At 46.8% G+C, this 22758-nt stretch overlaps 1 protein-coding gene across 10 annotated transcripts in view; it reads left to right on the top strand.

Annotated features, from left to right (window-relative positions):
* Positions 1-22758, top strand: part of tns1b (tensin 1b) — a 93247-nt gene that overhangs the window by 20892 nt on the left and 49597 nt on the right. For 8 of the 10 annotated variants that reach the window (XM_086051202.1, XM_086051194.1, XM_086051196.1 and 5 more), the window contains 2 exons: positions 4488-4602; positions 12579-12616. In XM_086051202.1, the coding sequence (XP_085907328.1) occupies positions 4488-4602; positions 12579-12616 (153 nt within the window). Of the gene's footprint in view, positions 1-4487; positions 4603-12578; positions 12617-18322; positions 18909-22758 lie in introns of those variants that run through there. The other 2 variants (XM_086051201.1, XM_086051199.1) reach the window with 1 other exon arrangement.

Genomic DNA, 22758 nt, shown 5'->3' with positions numbered 1-22758 from the left:
CGTAAGGACGCCACAAGTTCTGGAAGCTGAAGTTTAGTGGGCACAGGCATCTGCCTGGATCCAATTACTGCCCGAGAACCAGGTGTGTATTGTTATTCTCAATTACCGTTGGAGGCCACTCCATGCGCGACAACTCCTTAATTTTTTGCGCTCCGAAAAGTTGAGCAAATCGCTCGACTTCCCGTGCCATGGTTCGTACTTTGAAGAAGCCCTACTTGGTGGCAGCTGGTCCAAACGAGCCCCAGTCGGGCGTAGGCACCCAGGTGGATGACGTTAAATGTTGGCGCCATTCTCTCTGATGACTTTTGCACTTTGCCATGAACAAAACGTGAATGTGAGTTCCCACTCATCGATTTTCACGACTTTGTTTTTTTTCTTTGTAAACGCCGGGGATCTCTGTCCTGTTCCAGGCCTGCCAACATAACTTGAGGACGAGAGTGAGGGACGAAGGAAAAGAACGAAAGAGAGTAGCTTGAAGGAGAGCAGCGGCGAAAAAGTACAAGAAGTCACTGGTGTTGAGTGGGAAGCAACCCCAGAAGGGTGGACACCTATGGGGACATGTCACGGTGGCCCCCACTGCGCCTGCTTCAAATGTCCATCCATGCATATGGCGTCCCATATGAGAGACGGCGGGCGGCACGCTAGCCGCTAGCTGATTAAGCCAGTTGACCGCAGAGGCGGGGCTTGGAGAACAATGGCACTGTCGCATTTGCACCCCGCTCATTATTGACTTTCTTAAGTTGCTCAGACAGTCGGAAACATCCCAGACACACCCTCCTCGCGTTCATCTTTCTCCGTGCGATCCGTTCTTATTTATTATTATTATTTACTTAGTTATTAGTTATTTTTGAAATTCAACATTTATTTATCCAGGTAAGGCAGTTGAGAACAGGTTGCCATTTGCAATGCTGTCCTGGCTGCAGACGCTAGCTGATGTCATGAATGCATCGATTACATTCATGTGTAATCGGTCGCCAGGGCGTGTGTGTGTGTGTGTGTGTGCGCGTGTGCGTTGTTGCGCGTACATCACTATGAGTCACACTTTTGGACTCATTTGAGGGACGAGGAAGAGTTTGTGCAGTAAATGGAGAAAAACAGCCTCAGGCAGGTTACCTCAGGCAGCTGGAATGTGTGTTTTCAAAGTCCAATGTGGAATGCTTTATCTTTAGATCGTAATATTAAGATATTTTTATACAAAGAAAAATGAAAAAGTCTGTTGTCTATGAGAAACTGAAGAAACTGGAGTGTTGCTCAGCTTGATATTTTTTCAGGCAACAAATTGTCAATTGTGAGGAAGAAGAAGAATAATGAAGAAGATGTAAAAGTTGGATGACAAAGGCTCTGCGAGGGCCTGGTCATCGCTTGCAAAGTTTGAAAAAAAAATGGCCTCAAACATCATGAAAAAGTCTGAGACACCCTTGCTTGAAATTGGGCAGGAAGTCGGCCATGTTGCTTTGAAGCGCACATTTTTGGCTGTTGCCAGGCCTTCGGCTTTGCCAAATCGGAGTCGTTTTTCTAGACGGAGCGGCGACCCCCGTCGATTAGAAAGTTAGGAAAAATGAGCCCCGTTTCACAAATTGGCTTTTCATGCCAATCATAAAAGCACGCACGGAAAAGTCTCAGGGCCATGTGCCCGAAAGTAAACAGGATGTTTCAACAAATTTACTGGGACACATCAGTGCACTCATGTGGGACATTTTCCAGTCACAATCTCAAACATGTCCCCCAAATACATAACGATATCACTTTGTGGCCAAGACAGTCAAAATACATTATTAAGATAACTGAGTTAAGTAGGCAGTACCGGCACGGTACAAATGGTGGAAAAAACAAAACAAAGATGGTGTGCGGGCACACGTTTCCTGTTTTTGCCAGTATGAAAGCAGTGTTTGCGTGGCTGCATGCGCAACTGTTCCCATGTCGTCGTGTGTATGTTTGCACATGTTCATCGTGTGTTTTGAGCCGTGTGTGCTAATGAATGCCAAGCGGGCGATTATGCATGCGTCGCTAGGGGAAGACTGTCTGTTCCCAGGAGCTGCTGTGGCTGAGAGCTGAGGGGGTGTCGGGGAGGGGGGGGGGGGTGGATACGTGTGCACCCTGACCCCAGCGTCGGGCTCCCGTCTGCCCGCTCAAAGCGCTTCTCTGCTTTGTGGCTCTTTTCCGACGCCGGTCCAAAATGCCGATGTTGAAACGAAAAAGAAATCAGCAACGCTCACCTTGGTTATGAAGACAGTCAAAGAGTTGCTTTGAAAGAACTAATTAATTCTCCGCTTGCCACCCCCACGCCTCCCCTGTCACCCCCCAAGCGACTCGCTGGCCACCTCCCCCCCAAAAAACAATAAACAAACTGCTAGAGTGCCAGCTGCATTGCTAATGGGCGGAAACAATTCCGCGCTGACAAAAGGAAACGTGGTGCTTGCGATATTGGCCACTTGCTGCCACTTTTCAGCTTGCATGTCTGCTGAGCCTGGAGTGCAAGAGGACTTGCACCGCCACATTTAGGATGATGACAAATGTGGAAATAGGACAAGTGCTTGGCTGGTGGACTACACACACACACACCCCTACACAAAGGCTCCATTTGGGCATAGCCGCTGTGTGAGTGACTGAATAAGGTTTCGGAGGTGTCAAGAAGGCGGATAGACGGACTCAAAAGAGTTTCAGCTTGATGGACGTTTTCTGGCTTCACGATACGGCGTTGGCATCGATGGATGCAAAAAAAAAAAAAATACCGCCGTGCCTTGCGATACGAGTGACCCGACTTAAGTGAACGCAACTCATCTCACTTGCCAAAGAGCAGCAGTTTAAAAAAAAGTTGGCTCAAAGTAAAACACAGAGAATTTCTTCCTTGTGAATTAAAAGCAACCACATAGCTTTGCCTTGCTAACATCTCTTTAGCTTATTGCTAACAAAAATTCAAAAGGTCATAAACAGGCTAACAAAGAGCATCTGTGTCACGGTGTGATAATCCTGTAAACACTGTATACTTGAACACATACGGTGGAGCAACACATGTAGAAGGGTGCTGTGAATGGCGACCCTCGACACACATTTCCTTAATCCTCTGTGAAGAACAACGATGACAGTAGTACTGCAATGTCTCCTTATATCCCTGTTTGTATGTGTCCCCTGGTGGCCAAGGCACAGCCATCACAAGGAGCAGAACAGTGTCCATTGAAGTATAGCAACAAAATGTGGCAAAAAGGATTTCATTCTTTACATTCTATTTTTTGTATGTCCTTCCTGCAGGCCTCTATCAAGTACAACATGACAGAGTGCTGTTTCTTGTTATTAAAAAGACATTTGGGAACGGACTAATGGCATTTGGTGAGATGATAAGCAAGAGCAATGCTTTGAGTCACCAGCATGGTGACGGAAGCAATTGAACTCGTATCTTAAAGCTGCATTGTGTCATTTCATCCTTTTTGCTGGGCCCAAGAACCATCCTCGCTGCCAGGAAAGCAATTCGGCCGCTTGCGGCGCATGCGCGGCTGCCAAACTCGATAAAGCTAATCGCGTTAAGCGGTGATGGCCGGCGGGGAGGAACGAAGGAAGGCTTGGTAGTCGTGCGGCCGGCAAATGCAAAGAAGCGAGCTGTCACGCGCGGCGGCTGGAGCAAGGCCGGCGCCAGTCGCGTCCTTCCATTGCTTCAAGCTTTTGTCAGTCGTATCCACGCCTACGTTAGCCTAGAAGCTTGAGGCACAATCAGTTGTGCATTGCGTTTGGCTTGCGGAGGCTTCAATGTCGTCCCCGATCTAACGCAAGTTCAGCATTTTGGGCCGTGCCGATCCCTGTTGCCGGCTTTGCCGTTGTCCCGTCTCAGCTTGTCCAATATGCCGGCACGGTGACATCACGCTTGTCGCCTTGTCCATCTTGGTAGTCAATGAAAGCCGCACGGACGTGTGCCCTCCCCGCTGTTATCCGTGGATACATCTGCGGATGTTGCAAATTGCTTTCTCAAGGCAGGCCCCGCTTTTGTTATGACGCAAAAACGACGCCTCGGTCCTTGAGTTCGAAAGAAAAGCCGGACAACCTGATGCGAGCGTCGTCATCATCTTTGGCTAGAACGAGCTGAAAAATATGTAGCATTCAAAGGAGACAAAAGCTGGGACTATTTCTCATTGTAAGAATAATATTTGGGATATTTAATATTTAGACCGGGTCAGTTTGACCCGCAGCATAGCAGGAGGGCTAATGAGCCAAACCGTCGAGGCAATGTGGGGACCAGCTGAGCAAACAGACCCCAGAAATGAGGTCAGCTTTCCCTTTGGTCAGTCCTCAGCGGGAAAAGGCAAACGCACGGAGCCTTTCTGCAAAAAGCAGACACTTGAGGCCCCCACCAAAAACATTGCCCTTTGTGTGTGTTATCGCTACAGCGTACTATGAAATAAATCGGGTGTATAGTGCTGAACGATATTCATCATTTCTTTCTATCCGGAGTCTCTGTCGACGAAATGCTCCTGTTGATTTTGTTTTGCGCTTTGCAGCCCGAGCAATTGGACTCTGTGCATTCCCACACCTTCCGCGAGAAGACTTTCAAGAAGTCCAAGAGCTGCGGCGTTTGCAAACACGTCATCGTCCACGATGGGCTCGTCTGCAGAGGTCAGTCACCCGAGCGCAAACACCACAAAACAACGTAAGCGCAAATGAGCAAGTCACTTTTCTCAACAATTGCACTTCCTGTTATGTTGCAGCGCAAATTGGCTCGTGTTCATATTTGAAACAAATTCTTTTCATTTCCTTCTTTTTATGTTGTGTATTTGGATTTTGAATGCTCCATTAAACACTAGGAGAGTCCCGATCACGTTTATTTTTTTTTTTGCACCCTAGTCTCAGTCTCTTGATTTTGAGTATCTGGCAGTCCGGTCCCTCTGCCATGCTTGAAGAAAAACAAAAAAACATTATCTTGCTTTCAGCAGTACTTTCAATCAGGTAAATAAACAATATTTTATTCTTGAGCTAAAAATAAACAAATGTACAAATCGCACCTTTTTCGGTCGATACCAATCGGCCGAAAATCTGGCAACCGGCCTGGGTTTGGGCCGATTGACGCTAATTGCTGAAAACTGAGAGCTGTGTCGTATTCAATTGTTGCAGATAAAGCCTTCAACAGTTTTTCACCGTTTCAACACAAGATTTGGGTTCAACTTGCATCCACTCGACACCCACGCAGGAGTCCGCAACCATAGCTGGTTCCTGAGTCAATGATAGTATCGCCTTAGATGGAAGTTGTTTGGCAAGAACTTAACCGAAGAAACAATCATGTCAGCCAGCTGCTTGCTTACGCTCACCAGTGTCTGACGGGAGATTTGAAAGACTCCAAAAGAGCCGACCGAGGTGCTCGGCAAAACGGCAGAAACGGTGGAAATGTCTGTTTTCAGTCCGATAACTGCGCAGGCGGCCTGGCGGAAACGTGGCCTTGTTTGCTTTGGCTGCACAAGTGGGAACGCGCTGGCGCTGGCGACCCGCGACGGTACGAGCCGGACAATCGAGAGCAATTCCCGCTCACTGCGATTGTTTCGCTGCTTTCATGCCACAATTTTTCTTCGTAAACTCACAAATATGCCCAAAGTCAGAAATGTGAGACGGACGTGCCAAACACTATTTTACCCGGCAGGAGAAAAAGCACTCGTATCTTCTGAACAACATAAAACAAACATTAAAAAAAAGAACGATTGCAAACAGGTTTTAACAAGTGTAATTACTTGACATCATGGTTGTGTGACTTTAAGGGGTGTGGCCTAATGAGTGACTCTGTCTTGGTAGTTTATGTTTCTGGCATTTCAAAAATATCCGCACAAATGGAAAAGAGACGTTATACTAGTCACTGAGTCCGATTAGGATGCTAAAAGAATCTATTAGCGTCTACTCCTCCCGGCATTTTGACCGTCCAGATAGAAACCGCAAACCGGACATTCATCGCTAAACACCACCAAATAAACAACGATAATTAGTTCATATACAGCAATCAGGAAAAAAATGGTTTTGTAATGCACTTTAATACAAAATAAAATGTTATCCGATTAATCGATGGAATAATGGTTAGATTAATCAATTCTAAAAATAATGGATAGTGACAGCCCTCGTTGTGTCCTTGTACATTTGTCGTTATTTAGCCTTCCTGAAACAAAACCCAAAATATGAGTAGACTATCGCATCACTAAATTGCGGTTCATTGTTCAAACCCCCACTATATTACGGTATACTTTTGGAGGTATATACATGTACGTATATTTAAAAAAAAATTTTGCAGTGTAATTTAGTTAATGTGACGCACGCCACCACACCAGGCCCCGCCTCTTAATGCATGTGTAGTGTATTTTCTAGTCATTTTACGTTTGTGTTCAAATACGTTCGTACTGTGCTTAATTCATTTATAGTGTGTGTTTTAAAGCCTTTAACGTGTGTGTGTGTGTGTGTGAAGAGGAAAAAAAATAAAAATCGTGGGACATCCTGAATGTAGAATGGATGTAAATGTTGTTGTAGCACTTGGTAGTAGGCCAGTTGGTACTTTTCCCTGTGCTGCTCTCCAATGTTTACCAACATTGTGCAGTCACATGGTGTGGCCATGACGTAAGTGTTTGGACTCGCTCCCAGCCTGGGGTTGCCAGGATACAAGGTGTGGGTTAGGCGTGGGACAGGCATGTTGACGCAGGTCAACGGCGCTCTTATAAAACAAGGAACTCCGTAATGGGGTATTTTGGGAGAGCTGGGCCTCCGGGGCAGGAAGTGACTTTTAGTTTCATTGACAGAGGGGCGGTGGCGGCGGCGGCGGCGGCGGGGGCTTCAATCTCTGTACGGGGTGGATGAAAAACACTCGGTACACATGCACTCGTTTAGTCTAGTGCATGTGTAGTGAATGTTATTCATGTGCGTGTCAGGCGGTTATCATAATGCAGGTCCTAACTGTTGAGCTCATACAGCTGTTGTGTACAGTATATAGGTGCCACTGAGACACAAAAACACACACGCACTCACACACACCCTGTTCAAAAATTCCAAAATATCACTCGTTTGTTTTGAAGGAAATAGGAACATATTGCTCATCCAGTCGATGGCCAAAAAATATGAAATAACCTGTTGCCATTCATACAACACAATAATGGCAGCGTGTTCAACAACACGTAAAAAAAAAATAAAAAAATGAATACATTAATTTCAGTATATTCTAGGGACATTTTTGTCGCTGTGAGATTTTTCTCATGCCCAATATGTGCAGTGGCTCATCAGTCACTCATCTGTAATGTGAGGGTGAGCGCGCCATCTATTGGACAAATGACATCATTACAGCAATTTCCACTCCTGGGACACTTTATTAGGTACACCTGCGTGTTCAAAAAGAGAGCCAATGCAATGGCTTTAACAAACTATTGGACTTGACAAAGATAGAAAGGCAGTGTTGTCACTTTCAGAGAGGGATTCATTCAACACTGCTGTCCTGTTTGTCGCTTTGGAATGCCAGAAATGCTCATGGGTCAGTGTGACCCGCCGAATGTGTAACTGCTTTAGCAACATTTTTAGCAAAGCATGTGATAGTATCTGTGTATGGAGGATCATAACGCGTCGAAACACCTGCATTGAGTTGAGCGAGCCATGAAGAGTCATCATCGAGTGCTGTAGTTGTGATGCCATCCACAAGATGGCGCTAGCGTCACTTGCTTGGGCATGAGGCCCCAACGTGAGCACGGGGACGCCTCCGGCTTTTGTGTAAGCTGCTGCAGCTGTTAAACACTTTGAAGAACATCCCATGACGAACGAGCGCATCAGCTGGACCAAGGTGGAGCTTTTTACCCACAGGGATTTTTACAGCTATGGGATGGGCGGCAGAATGATGAAACCCTCGTATGACTCAAAACAATCAATCATGTGCCTCGAAACGTCTCTCGAGACGTACGCTATGCAACGGAGTTCAAAGGAAAAATGGACCCTTGAATGGCTTGCGTTCAAGCAGTTGCATCGCTGGAGTGCATGGCCAACCGCCAAGGGTGAAGTGAAACAATTCACTTTGATCCGGGGCATGTTTCAACTCACAATAAATATTCGGATTCTTTTTGGTTTTGGACACATTTGGGAATCCAACACAACCCCGGGTCAAATTGACCCAGGAGCATGTTGAGAAGAATATTGTCAGAGATCATCAGATACGCAGTAGAAAATGATACACTTCCACTCAATTGCTCTGTAAATGTGAATCACAGTTGCACAATGTAGCGCCGCCGCGATTTGTAGCCTGTCAAATGCACAGAAGCTTTCACACAGACGAAAAATCCATTTGCGGCTTTAATCAATTAAGCGAGACGCAGCAGGCCGACGCCAAAGCGTACAAATACGGCATATACAGTGCGCAAATATTGTCTTGCACAACAATACTGACTTTGTGCAGTGGGCGGCGGCCCTAAAGAGGAAAGTGGATACAGGATATTGAAAGATGGAGCTTGCGCTCATTCTCTCCATTCAAGTGAATGAATCCGGTGATGTGCGCACTTTTTGCAAAAACCGCGAGCTGCGCTTACTCAAAAGTAAGTCACAAGTCAAGATTTAAGCATTTCGACACAGGTAGTCTGCCTAATTTTTGCAATTTTTTTGTTGTTGTTGTTTAATTTTCTGATGTTTAAGTGCGGTGTTATCATTGAAACTGTGCATAATGTTACAGTGGCGTACAAAAAATGTAAATACTCTTTAGGAATAAATGCTCTGCTTCATTTGAGCAACGCTACTTGCGAAACTATTATTTGTTAATGTTGGACTTTATGGTGGTAGTTGAAGAGCCAAGTACATTTTTTTTTTAGCTGGCACTTGGCGTAATAAGTTTGAGACCACTGCTTTAATACGTCGTGCCCCCGGTGTGCGCTCTTTGGCCGCCAGGGGGCAGTATGATATTTACACAACTGCATACAAGACAAGACGGTCACAACCGCTCAGTAAGCTGCAGCAATTCATTTTTCGCTCTTTGGTCATAACACCACAACGTCGTTGCTGGTTTCGTTAGCCTGTTTATGATGTGCAGTGAGTGTTAGCATGATGCTAGCAGACTTTGGCTGGTTTAAATCCACAATGTCATTCTCCTTATTATGTTTGATTTTAGCGGGGGTGGCAATAAACAGCTCAAAGCCTCTTCTTTGAAGAATTGACCCTTATATGCAAACTGCCTCTCGTGCTTGTTACTCAAATATTTGCTCCCAAGTTTAGAAAAAAAAAAACGGCAATTGAGCTCAAGTATCTTGATTTACCGCTACGTATACCTTTTGTGCCGTGAGCAATGTATGTTGTGAAACGGTGTCCACAAGTGGCGTGTTGGCAAGGGCGTGCACGTGGCCTGTGTCCATGTGTTGGTGCTCACGTGTTTGTGCAGCTGAGCAAAAAGACGCGAGAGGGGAAAGTGAGAGTGAAGGGAGAGGAAATTCTCCAGCCCTGCCCTCCGATTGTGTCCAGTGTTGTTCGTACGGGGAGGGCCTCGGCCCAGCCCTGTGGGAGCGACTACGCGCTCGTAGCTGGAGGACCAGCGGAAGGAAATCGCCCAGCTCTCCATCATATTTTCCTTCCTCTCGCACTCCGTGCTGAACACTAAAGTCGTGGAACGAGCGCTCGTGTTGTACACACTTGTCTTGTCTTCTCTTGTGTTGTTTTGAATAGCCTCTGTCACCCACACTGTGCAATATTGCTCCTTTGCAATCCTCCTCACGTCAGCGTTTACACTGTGCAATACTTCTGCAAGCTGCAATACTTGAATAGTCCACTGGTGGCATCTTTGCCATTTATATGCCAGCGGTGCATTTCAGAGCCGGGCGTCCCGTGGGGACTTGAATGAGCCACGTCGGTCGATTGTTGTTCAGTGGCTACTCGCTGAGTCGCTGGGCAACATGCATGCGTGCTTGCCGTGACACTTGCCTGACTTACTTTGCAGCGGGGCCCATTGTTGCGCTGTTTCGGGATGAGATGAAAGTCGCAAAACATCGACGCAGGCCGCGGGAAAGCATGCGGCCGATAATGCTTCACCGTGGGAACATGTCGACATTCATCAACCTTGATTCTGTGCAGTGATGCCACTTGGCTCACCTTTTTCAAGGAACTGGCTGCCGCTATGCTGAGGTTTTTTTTTTTTTCCCCCGCTCTGATTTGTAAGAGAAAAAAAATCAAGATAGTTGAACTAGACGGTGGCCGCAAACTCTACTCAACTCAACTCAACTCAACTCACTTGCCATCTTCTGCACTGTCAATTTGAAATCATGTCATGTTTTTGAACTAAGGGATGCGGAATACAAAATAATGGACAGATGAATCGAGTTGTTAAAATAAATATTACCGGTGGTTGTGAAGGGAATCAGAAAAAAGTAGCACATTGGAACGAAAGTTCCCCAACGAACGTGACGTTGAGCTGTTTGGCTGTTGCGCAGCCAGTGGCATGATGTAAAGACCTTGAGAACTGGGCTGTTTTTTGCTTGGGTTTCACGGCGCTGCTCACTTTTGATGGCCTGTAATTAACAAGTCAAAATGACTTGAAGCCCCCTCCAGTTCGCGCGAGTCTCTCCAGGCCCTTAATCGCAACCAAATGTAGGATGATGTCATTGGATTTCTTGAACCTCCTGTTATGTTGGGGGTCACATTGACCCATTTTCAAACATGCAGTTGGCGCTACGAAACGTGTGATTGCTTTAAAGGAGACATATTATTCATTTTTGGCACGATTCAAGAGTTCCCAGATGTCTGTGAAATTCTTTGGTCAAAATAGCCCGAGACTCGTTTGATGACATTTCTGCGGCGCATGGGCCGCGCCAAACACAAATACTGGCACCGGCCATTACAGCATTTGTGAAGAACAACTTTATTCCAAAATAAAACACAACAACCTGAAATGACGTGAGCGCGAACCGTAAAGGCTCAACTTTACCCGTCGGTGTTAACATCTGATGGCATTAACCTTTGAGCAACTGACAAATTAATTGCGTAACTTAGCCGCGCAAACTAAAACTACATCCAGTTTTACAAGGACCCTCATCCTTTCCAATGTAGGAAGTTCAGTCTTCAATTGTGCCAGCTTTACTGACGGAACTTGTCGACAGAGCAAAAAGCGCTGGCCCACTGAAGGACACTCGTTGCATCACGGCAAAGACATAAACAGCTTCTTCAAGATTGTGTGAGTTGCAAACTGTGCCGACACAAGTGCGTCGATGATCGGAACTCCTCATTAAAGCCATTACACGCTTGTGTTGATGCATTCCTAATCGCGCTAAAGACCTGCCATTGTTCTGACACGTTCACAAATTGGCGCATACCTCAGAAATAAGGCCGTCGACTTGTATGTTGCGGCCTGTTGTTGTGTGGATGCAAAATGGCGGCCTCATCCTCGCACCTCAAATCGCAGATCCCTCTGGTGTATTGCAACAGTTCGTTGAGGCTCCCTCCACTGGCATTAACGGACGAGAAAGGCAACTTGAGGGACTTGGGTGAAAGAACCCAAAAAAGGAACACTGAAGACACTCCAAAGGTTTTCGCACGCGTTAGTTTTCATGGAAAAGCCGATATGAAGCAACAACAGAAATGAGGTGTATGCAAAAATGGAATTAGCATCGTCAAAAAACATGCTGCAAAGCCACGTAGAGACATTTTGCCATTAAAAGTGTGAAAAAGATCTATTTAGATGCCTTTTTCCCCTTAGAAGTCATTTTCCCCTTGAATGACAAGTGCCAATAATTCAAATACGTCCGACAGTAAAAGGAATTGATTTTCAAATTGATATTGAGCTGAATGCATCTTTACGCTCAAATGACATGAAAATACCTTTCAACTTTTTGTTTTGATTTTCTGTGTAATGTGTTGCGATGTGCTAGCTGCTAAGTTGTGGAAGAGTCTCTAGTGAGCCTGAGTGAAGCGCGGCCGTCTGCCAAGCAGCCATAAGCCCAATGTACAAATAGAACATGGCAACTAATGGCAGCGGATTACACCGCCATCGAAAAATGCGCCTTGAGACAGGAAGAAGAAGAAGAAGTCATTACGTAAGGCCCGGCCGGCACGTTCCAGTGCAAGCGTCCAAGCTCCTCCTCCATTTCCCTCTTTTCACTCTCGGCGTCCTTCGCAAAGGAAACGGACAATTTAGGAGGCGCTCGGCCCAGGTGCTCCTCTATTGACCCTCATTTGTAGAGCCCTTGGGGGGCCAGTGAGGGGGGGCTGCAAATTTAGCCTGACATCCAAGAGAAGTGCGCAACGGCTTCTGTCATGTTTGAGACAGATTTGCTAGATTTGTTTGGATTTCTCAAACTCACGCCTCATGCTGCCTCCACTGTACACCGTTCATTCCAAAGGACTCCTTTGGCAGCCATCCGCCGGTTGTCGCTGCTGGATTTTCCAGCATGGTTTCAGCAAAGTTCCTCAAACCAAATTATTCGAAGATTTACATTAGAAAGACAAGACGGTGCAACAGGGGGAAGACGTTTTTTTTTCACACGTCGTTTTTGTCACAAAGTGTCAGGACATTCAGACAAATGTTTGTTTCATTTGTGGCTTGCATTGAAAAACGTGGACTTAATCCATCCTCTCTCTCTCTCTCTCTCTCTCTCTCTCTCTCTCTCTCTCTCCCCTAGTGTGCCGAATTCCTTGCCACAAGAAATGCGAAGCAAAGGTAAGGATCGCGCACTCACAAACGTTTCGAGAGCAAAACGACTGCTGTCGTGTGTTCCTCGCCATGTGTCTTGTTGGAGAGTTGATGTCCTGCAAAAGCATTTGAAGAATTTCCAAGCAAGTGTTTTGCGCTGTAATGTGTGTTTACCTTGGATACAAGCTCTTCAAGTCAGGAAATAAAACACCTCGGGGGCTTATGGCTCGCTTGATTGATGCTGTTTGGGGAAGAGCCGAACGTCGAAGCGGGCCAGTTATTGCGTAACACCTGCTTTGCTTACAGTAGACGTACAGTAGCCGTCGTTTGTTGCCATTAAAATACTTGCTCTACCCGAGCCCTCTGTTTTGCTTACAGGAAATGCCAGGGGTGCATTACAGACAAGTCTGTACTAAATATGATGGGGGAGGGGGGTCGGGGGAATGGGGCGCTTTGGCCATGCAGGAAGGTACAACAAACCGTTTAAAGTTTTCATTGAAATGATTATTTTACTTCAAACTCCAGGTGGAAGTGAGTCACATATAGTCAGCGAGTTAAGTCTCAATTCTTAAAGGCCTTGTAAAGTCAAGGCAGAGATTAGTCTTCTAAAGATCCATGCTTGCCTGGTTGCTTGGCCACCGCCAGTCGCCGTCTGCCTCCCGAGAGTTGACACGAGTTTAGCGTCGCTAAATGTGCGAAATAGAAACCAGTCGGGGTTCCTGTGCGCATTCGTGCTCTTGTCCGCTTCAGCCGGTGTAAGTGGAGAAGCGATCGCCACGGTAGTTTTGATTTTGTGGAGGTGATCATGATGAGATCACGTTTCATGTCAATAAATCCAAACTATTGCGCAGAACACTTTGATACTTTCACAGGTTGAAGTGGACAAGAGTAGTAATTTAAAGTAAAAAGCATTTGCATTTTGTTGGCGATCGGTCGCCGTTTTGGACAACAGAACTGACAAAGCGAGCAACATTACCACGCTTGGCTCCCTCCCGTGACATAGACAGCTGAGACCGAAAACGTAACATAAGCCACGACCCAAAAAGGGGCGGGGCAAGTTGCCGTAAACATAATCACAAAAAAAGCCCTTAAATCACTACAGAGTCTTTTGAGGTGGGCGTTTTAGTACTGATGTCATTTTTACATGCAAACCTATGATATAAGTGCCAATGTTAAGCTCATCCAAGTGTCACTTTAAATAGAATGGAATGTAAATAATGAAACGTAATGCTGCAGTCCAATTGAATGCGATGTGCCCACTTTGGCCACCGGGAGGCAGTACAGCCTAAAAGAGTCTGAATTGATTTATTCTCTTACTGTAACAATCTCTCATGTGTTGCTCCACATTTGGTGTGGTATCCATCGGCTTGTAAAATTGCGACAATCCATGCTAATTGCTAGCATGTCAATACCATCTTACATGATATTTTCTTTTATGTTTATACTTTGTTTGTTTGTTTGGTCTTTAGTGTTAGAGTCAACTTCAAGTGGGTTTGGCAAAAAGCATCTTTTTTGATGAATTGTTTACTAGCTCGTAATGCAAATCAGGAAAAAAGAAATCGTCCAATTGACAGTCACTCGTATCTCGAAAAAACGCTAAGCGGGGTCTCTCGTATCTCCGTGTAGGGCGGCCATGTTCTATTGCTTTGTTTTTGTCCCCCAAACACACCGTCAGCAGCAGGAAGTCGTTTCAGTGACGACTGACATTTCCTCGTTTTAATGACTTTCAGCTATCAAAAAAAATTCAAACCTGTTTCCAGCTCATCTATGCGTTTGATTCTCTGAGACGTCCAAATGTTGTCGGGGCTGTGTGAACCGCTGCGTGTTTTGTTTTGAAGAACATTTCATACTTGTATGTATTTAAAATACTATTTTAGGGGTCCTGAACACGGACGACCCCCCTCTTGAAAATTTGCTCTCTTTTCCCAAATCCTCATGAAATGAGGTAGACGTGTGCAAATTGTACAGGACGTTTTCCACTTGGCTTTGAGGCGGCCATTTTGAGCAAATTTCAGCTCTTGTGCTTTGATGACGTCCTATTCAGGAATTTGCCCAGATGGGAACCAATCGGAAGCAAGTATCCCGCACGGACGGGCGCCGCTAAATTACGAGGCTTGGCGGTGAAACGCTGGCGCCGGGGCCCGTTCGTGGTTCCTTTTGGAATCTGTCCAAACGTTTGTCCGGGCCTGTTGTTGGCGTTTGCAGGAGGACTTATACAAACCTCCAGATCGCCGAGGCCGGGGGCACACTTTGAGCGTCTGTGTATACAAAAGTGAAACATTCCATCCCCAAAAATCACAGCGGCATTTCCTTTTGCAAACATTTCAGAGGAGCATGTCACGGCCTGGACAGGAAACAATTTGCTAACAAGGCCGAGATGACAGGCAAGGGAGGGACTTTGATGGCGTTCCTCCTGATCGCTATCGCCACGCAAGACGGGAGGGGGCTTTCTTTGCCGTCATTTGCTGACCTTACATGCTAAGCATGCTTAGTGGCAGTCTAGCCCGGCTTACTGGATGGGAAGTTACAAAAACGACATTTCTTTTTTTTCCACCACTCCTCTAATGGCCATTAATTATACGTGGATTTTCTCTATTCGGGGGTCAACCCATTCCCTATCCCCCATGAATGGTGGGGCTCCACTGTCTCGTTGAGTGCTATTTTCCTTTTTCAAAAACACATCTTGTTGTTTTCTTGCTGGATTGGATGTGCCGCAGCGTGTGTGAAAATGTTTGCAACATCCACGTGTTTATTTGCAAGTGGGTGTGAAAAAGGCTCTTGGCATGTCAGCAACATTTCACGTGGAGATGAAGACAACAACTGGATGGACATAATTGAGGGCAGAGAGAACAATTCGACCTCCCAAAGTCAAAAACATGTCACAATTTTAAAGCAACACAACGCCGCGTTGTTTGAATGAGGCTTTCACGACAAAATCTTCCCGCAACTTTCATTTTTTCAAATTCACTTTTTCAAATGGAACTTCCTTCGATTAAACTTTGGCTCTGACGTCGTAATATCACGACTTGGAAATATACGACTTGACTCTCGTAAGATGATGAATTTTCATCGTGACAAAAATGCGTGTTGATTCTTGTAAAGATTGACTTTTTTTGTTGAGAAAATGTGACTTGAAACTCATCAAATTACAATCCCACCCAAACATATCCGATTTTTTTCCTTTTTTCCCCTTGAAAATTGGCAGCTCTTTAATTCCTCTGGCATTTCGGGGTACACATGGAAGTTGTGTTTTATTGATGTTAGGATAATGAGTTTGTCGGAGGGTGTTGAAGTTTGAGAACGCCGCCTCAGAATATCAGGAATGACGTTTCCGGTGGGCGGCACGGTGGTCAACTGGTTAACACGTCCGCCTCACAGTTCAGAGGTCGTGGGTTCGATCCCGGCTCCGGCCTCCCTGTGTGGAGTTTGCATGTTCTCCCCGTGCCTGCGTGGGTTTTCTCCGGGCACTCCGGTTTCCTCCCACATTCCAAAAACATGCATGGTAAGTTGATTGGATACTCTAAATTGCCCCTAGGTGTGATTGTGAGTGCGGATGTTTGTCTCTGTGTGCCCTGCGATTGGCTGGCAACCAGTTCAGGGTGTCCCCCGCCTACTGCCCAAAGACAGCTGGGATAGGCTCCAGCACGCCCCGCGACCCTTGTGAGGAGAAGCGGTACAGATAATGGATGGATGGATGGACGTTTCCGGTCGTCCTTGTCATATTTCAACCATGACTGTCGGTGCCTGCATCTGGCTGCTCTTTTCATTTCATGACGATCGCGTATCCCCCTGATAGTCTTTTCTAAAAACACTTTGAGCTGCTTATTGCACGTCGCTTTCTCTGCAAGTCGGGACAACGGCGACTAAGAGAACGCTTGGAGGTTTGCTTTCTCGCTTGCCATGGAGCCTTTCTGTTAAGGCTGAGCCCATCAACACAGCTTGAAGTCGCCCCCCCGCCCCAAAAAGAAGACCGATCTTGATGTAGAGTCGAGCACGGTTTGACTTGTAGATTTTGCCCTGCAACTTTGCAGGAGGCCAATGCCACCCAGAGTTTGCCCTGGCGCACGCCGGCGGTGGAGCCGGCGGCCTGCGCGAGGAGCCTGCGGTCATGTCGCCGTGACGCGCTGCATGGATACGCTCGAGAAAACAAACAGGAACACCCGCACGCTGACATGATGGAGTAATTGGGAGTTGCGGGAAAGAATGTCAACGCCGGCCAACTGTGTGAAGCAGACAAGTGGCAGCGATGAGGCAAGTGCAGGACATGAAGCAGCGACGGGATTGCGCTCCTGCTCACTATTTGTTGGCCTCCTTTACTGTATTAACCATTTCAACATTGGCAAAAAAAAAAAAAAAAATGCCATCTCTTTATTCCATTCAGGATTATTACAATTTTTTTCATGGTCCGCATCGTCTGGGTGTTGCTGAAATGTTCCACGTGACTCTTGGGGACCGACCGTCATCTGCTTCTGCTGTTGCTTGGGAAAGCCTGAGTCAGACTTGCCAAAGTCGACCTCACCCCGTTCCTCCTTTTCTCAGCGTCGTCTTCTACGTTTGCTCCTTTATATGGAAGCCCCTTTCCGACAGTAACGATGGACTTTTGCTTTGTTTTTTGTTGTTGTTTTTTTACGGCAGAAGTCCGATTCCACAAGCGCTTTCGTAGGCAGGCGACGTTTGAAACGCATGTTGTGCTCAAAGTTGTCTCGTGTGTTTGTACCTGGCAACATGTCGTCATTTTTGATAGCCCGTCGATGTTAAGGCTAAAGGTAGCAGGCGGCGTGCGGGCGCCCTTCTAGTAGCCTCTGCATGACGCCACTACAAAAGACATATGACTTCCTTGACACCAATGACTACCATATTTGCCGGGGCTTTGGCAAAATAATAAGGGAGCAAAGAAATGTGCGGACTTGAGTTTTTCTGCAAATGAGATGAGGATACAGAAAAGAAAAAAAGAATTGGGACTTTCCCTCCGCCTCCCCCTTCAGGCTGGCCTCCACATAAAAGGCTTATCTCGCATCGACAAGCATGTTGTTTTTGGGCCATAAAAGGTATGCGCAACTCTCCTCGCTTCCTTCCTGGCCCCGGTCGTTAATAGCCAATTAAGCAACACTTGCCGCGTTGACATCTGGCGAACACGAGCTGCAAGACAACATCTTGCTCGCTCGCAGAGCCGCCGTCCCGTTAATGGCCAAAGGTGGTGCTCCTTCCATTTCGCGTCCAGGCGCGATTGTTAGCGGGCGGGCACAGTTAGGGGCCGACAAAGCATTGTTGATTATTGAAGGGCGACGGGTCATGCGTGCTCTATAGGGTTGAAGTCTGGCAGCGGTCAATCTTGCGATTTGTGTTTTATCTTGATAGACCGGCGCTCACGTGCAACGCAAGTTCCTTGGGCCGACTGCGACAACGTCGGTTGTCAAGTTGCGCCAAAGCGAAACGCGCCATGCCGCGAGTCGATTGCCGAGCGAGCGTGAGAGTCGGCGTTGCCGTGTGACTGCGGGAGATGCTCTTTGACTTTGGCTATCAAGTCAGTGGACTCATTCACCACATCTTCTTCTTCGGCGTGCGTGCGTGCGTGTGTGTTGAAAGAGAAAGTCAGGAAAGGACGTTTTTTTTTCAAGGGAGTTTGAGGGGGGCAAAAGGAGGGCTTATATTTAACCTGTAACTTGAGATGTTGATAAGACGGACAGAATGAAGAATGGCTGTTTTTCCCCCTCCCTCTTTCCAAGTCCAAGTCCCACCATGGGAAATTCGGTTTGAATCTATTTTTTCCCCCACTCTCTCTCTCTCTCTCCCTCTCGCTCTTTCTCATGACTTGTACGCCTCGAACAAGAGGGGAGGAGAAAAGCCCGGGCAGCAAACACACACTGAGGGGGGGAAAAAAAAGAAGCAGTAACCCTGTGCGCCAGACTTTGCCTCTCTTCTCCGGTGCGCTGCGGTGTGCTGCACTGCGATGTTTCCAGTTGCGGGATGTTAGGATTCGCCTCTGGCCGCACTTCTTGCGCTCTCGTCCAGATCGCTCGGACATTTTTCGGCTTATTTTCGAATGGGAAGAAGGAGGAGGAGTGCGAGCGAGACGAGAGCCAGACCTATTAGCCTGGAGCTTCAACGCACACACAAACGCTCCCTCTCTTTTCTGACACACACTCCCCCTCACTCAACCATCTCTGCGCTGCACCAAGGTAACACGGCGCGGATTTAGCCGAACCGGAGCAAGACCATGCAGCATTGAGGAAAAAAAAAAAAGCATCGCACCTAAAGGCAGGCGGCGGGCGGAAAGTCAAAGGCAGGACAAGAGAGGATGGCCACCGCATTGTTTCAGGTAAGTCGAGCCAAGTTGCCTTCCAAGTTGCCTTCCAAGTGCCGCTGCCTCTGTGGAATTTCGACCAAGCGTCAACTCCAAATTGCCTCGCTGGAAAGAACCAAAATGCTTGACGTTGGTTTTACGACAAGCATTCTGATACTCAGCTTGTCTACCGTTAAGTTCTGCTGGCACATCAAGCATCACTTTGTTTGGAATCGCAGTCACGTGCGTACGAGTGTGCGCAGGGGTGTGTGGGTGTGTGTGGATTTGCGCGGCAAATTCATTGGGCAATTTGGACTTGTTTATGTTTAGTGTCCATGCATTGACTTTGTGCACAATCACGAGTGTGTGTGTGTGTGTGGTCTGCTCAGTTGGCTGACAGCTGGGGTGGCATGAGTGGCATCTCCCTCAGGTGATAGAAAGTCGCTGTTGGTCGCAACCACCTCGAGTTGTCGAGACAAATAAGGGCAACGCCGCACAACCATCTGCAGTGAAATGGTGTCCTCTTCTCTCGTTGTTTGTTTCTTTGCCCAAATTGTTTTTTTTCTTCTCCATATTCCATTACATTTTTAATCCAGGGCAGCACATGGCATAGCCTTGTTGATTTCATATATGTTGTGGAAATGAACACTGAGGCGACTCTAAACTAAGATGAGAAAACCAGTCAGCACAGAATTCAGTCTGCATTTCTACCTGCAAAATGAGGCTAATTGCAGCTAAAATGACTGCCACGGATGTTTAACTCTCAACTGGAATGCAATCCTTCACTGCCACCGACGTATAAAGTATATTCGGCAACTACCGTTTTCAAAGTGTAGGCGTGGGAGAGGGTGAAAACCACTATAACGACAAACAGATCGCTGCAGATGGCGCCACTGCGTCGCTTTGGATTTGAGATCAGCACAGCTTTTGTGGAGAAGATCAAGATTGCCAACTCACTGGAAGACGTGGCAAGCAAGTCCCAAGTTGAACGGCCGCTTTAAACAAGTCCAGATTTACTGCGGAGAAAACTCAAGGAAGTCAAGTGGATTCACCACCGAACTTCATTCAAGTGGCGTCAAGTCATTACTTGCTTTCAGCAACTTGTAAGTCAAATCCCAAAATCTTGCTGCAACCTAAACTGCTTTGGAATGATCAGAGTAAAATGTTATTTGACTGATGTAAACACCAAAAGTTCATTTACACCACTAGAAATTAAATGAACAAGAAATGATCGTTTATTTATGCTTATATTACATATACATGTAATGTTTGCATGAGTGTTTCCAGCTACTTCTGTAGCTTTGTTTTTTTTTTGTAGCACTGTTACTGCGATGATAAATATTAAAATATTCGGAATATGGGAGTAATCATAGATTTGAATTACTACCTTTTTTTTTTCCCCCAAATTACTACCGAACACGCATTTTTGGCGCCAATCTGTTTCCCTTCTCCATTTTCATGTGTGTGTAGAAGAAGAAAAAAAGGCAAACTTGTGAGGGGAGGCAAAGTCGAATGTAACCCAACGAACGGGGTCTTGTGCGGCCGTGTGGGACTTTACGCGCCGTCGCTGGCTGCATTTGGCCGGGGGGCGTTTTTCTTGGTTTTTAGCTGCCGGGTAAGCAGGCAGGATCCATTTCGAAGCGCAAGTACGCGTCCGGCCGACACGGGCGTTCTGACGCTTGGCCGGCGTAGGAGGGAGGGACGGCGGCCGCCAGTTTGGAGCTGGGGACGCACGCATGAGCGTGCTTCCTGAGTCAACGCATGCCCGTGTGTGTTCCTGGAAGGGGACATTTGCAGTTGGGCAAACAGGAAAAGAATCCACTCAAATTTGTTCAACTGTCGATACAAACCAGCCAGTGGTACGTTAGTAAAATGATCTGGGAAGAAAATAATCCCTCTCTGGCTCCGACTTGGACTGCTACTAAGATTTGTAAGACACCACAGTGCCCGAGGAAAAACAAGCAATCAGTGAGAAGGCGCGAGCGACACGGTGGCAGTCATTTGGCGCGCGCTCACGGGCACACCGCCACACCCCGGCCTTGTGCTGACCCGTGAGCTTCGGCTTCAGGAGCTTTGCTGAAACCATATTGGAATGTCCAATTTGGGAATAGAATTAAAAATGCACGTCCCTCACTGGCTAACAAAAGCAAGCAGAGAGTCAGGCAGCTGAATTTGGGTGCAATTAGCAACATTTTTTGCTCCACAGGTTATGTGCAATTTGTGCTCTTTGGGTTTAAGTCTGGAGATGGACTTGGCCAGTCCAAAACCTTGAATGACCTCCTTTGTTGCTCGGTTTTGGTTCCTTCGCTCGCTTGTTGCGTGAGGAACGGCCTCCCAGTCAGTCTTGCTTGCACTTTCCTTGAAAATTGTTGTCGTTGTGGCTTGATTTTGCGGCAGTGGCAGTGGCAGCAGAAGGCAAACCTCAGCCATGACACAGATCAGCTCCTGTGTTTGGGATCAGGAGCGGATCTTTTCCATCGCTTTGCTCCTTCTTCGTCTCATCAGGCCATAAAAAAACATTCTCCTGGAATTGTTGTCTCTCCGTTCCTTTTGGCAAATTTCAGCCTGGCCGATCTATTTTTGTCAGTGTCATGCTTTGCAGCTTGCAGTGTGGCCTCTTTGATTTTTGTCCACAAAGTGGTCTCCAAACAACAGATTGCGAGAGCGGCCCTTCGCCCGTGCCATCTCGAAACATGTCGTCAGTTGCTGTTGTTTTTCTCCATTCGGTCTTTCTTCTTGAGGACATTCCAAATGGTTGTTGTAAGCGAGGCCAATGCTTGTGCAACGGCTACAATTGATTTTCCCTCTTGACCTCAGATTGAAATTGGCAACCCCCCCCCAGGCCGCCGACACGCCCCCTCCCCTGCCGCTGACATCTCAAATTGGCGGCATTGCAGTCTTACCATCAGGGCAACGACGGACGTGATGTGGAGCGACTGACCTGAGAGCTGACTGTCAAAAATCACCACGGCAGATAAGAAAGGCCTCAAACAGACAAGCGGCTAAAACAACAACCGGCGATAACAAAGGGATTCCGAAACGCCGAGCCAAATACAAACGCAAACACAAAGTACACAATTCAAACGGGCTGTGACAGGAGTGCAGGCTCGCCTCAGCTTGTCCAAAAATCAAGACACACCTTATATAAAAGATGCCGGGCTCGGCTCGGCTCGGCTCTCCGCAGGGTGCCGCAGAGATTCAGGACAATTTGGGGGTGTCGTCGAAGTGGACAAATGTTTGTTTTCAAAATCAAAAGTTGATTGTTGTCCTTCCAAAGACTGAATCTCATTTAGAGCTTCTTTAATGTGGCCGAAAACTCGTGAGTTTGACATCAATGCTGATTGAGCAGATGTCACATCAGTCATCTCGTTTTCTTTAGTGGCTCCTTACACGGGGACCGTCATCCTCGTCTTTCATCCAAGTTCTGCGTCGTAGTTTGTCGAACTATTGCGACATCCATCTGCTAATAGGAAACGAGTGCTAAATGCCGAAACTTGTTTGACCTCCGACCTGCGGCCATTGTGGCCTCGTAATCTCGGCCGCGTCCTTCAAATCTGATCCGATGCAAACTGTGAAGTGCTGCATCGCCGCCATCTACTGGCGTCTGTTGATCCACGCACTTGTTGACAAGCTTGGATTTCACCGACGAGCAGTATCAGCATCACCGTGCTGAAAGATGCTCAGGCATTCCTGCGTGACCTTTTAGAAATATATATTATTATTAAATAAGCAAAAGTCGTATTATTGCAGGAACAGAGTCCTATTTAATGAGATGCATCTTTGTTTGAGAACGTCATCTTTCCCGGAATAAATATTATGAGAATTAACTTCTATTTTTTACACTTAAGTACAACATTTTCCCCTCGTTAACATTTTCCTTGAATAT

Source organism: Filicampus tigris, chromosome 14 (assembly GCF_054856515.1).
Source record: "Filicampus tigris isolate MCC_2025a chromosome 14, RoL_Ftig_1.0, whole genome shotgun sequence".
Taxonomy (NCBI): domain Eukaryota; kingdom Metazoa; phylum Chordata; class Actinopteri; order Syngnathiformes; family Syngnathidae; genus Filicampus; species Filicampus tigris.
This window is presented reverse-complemented; position numbering and strand designations above follow the sequence as displayed.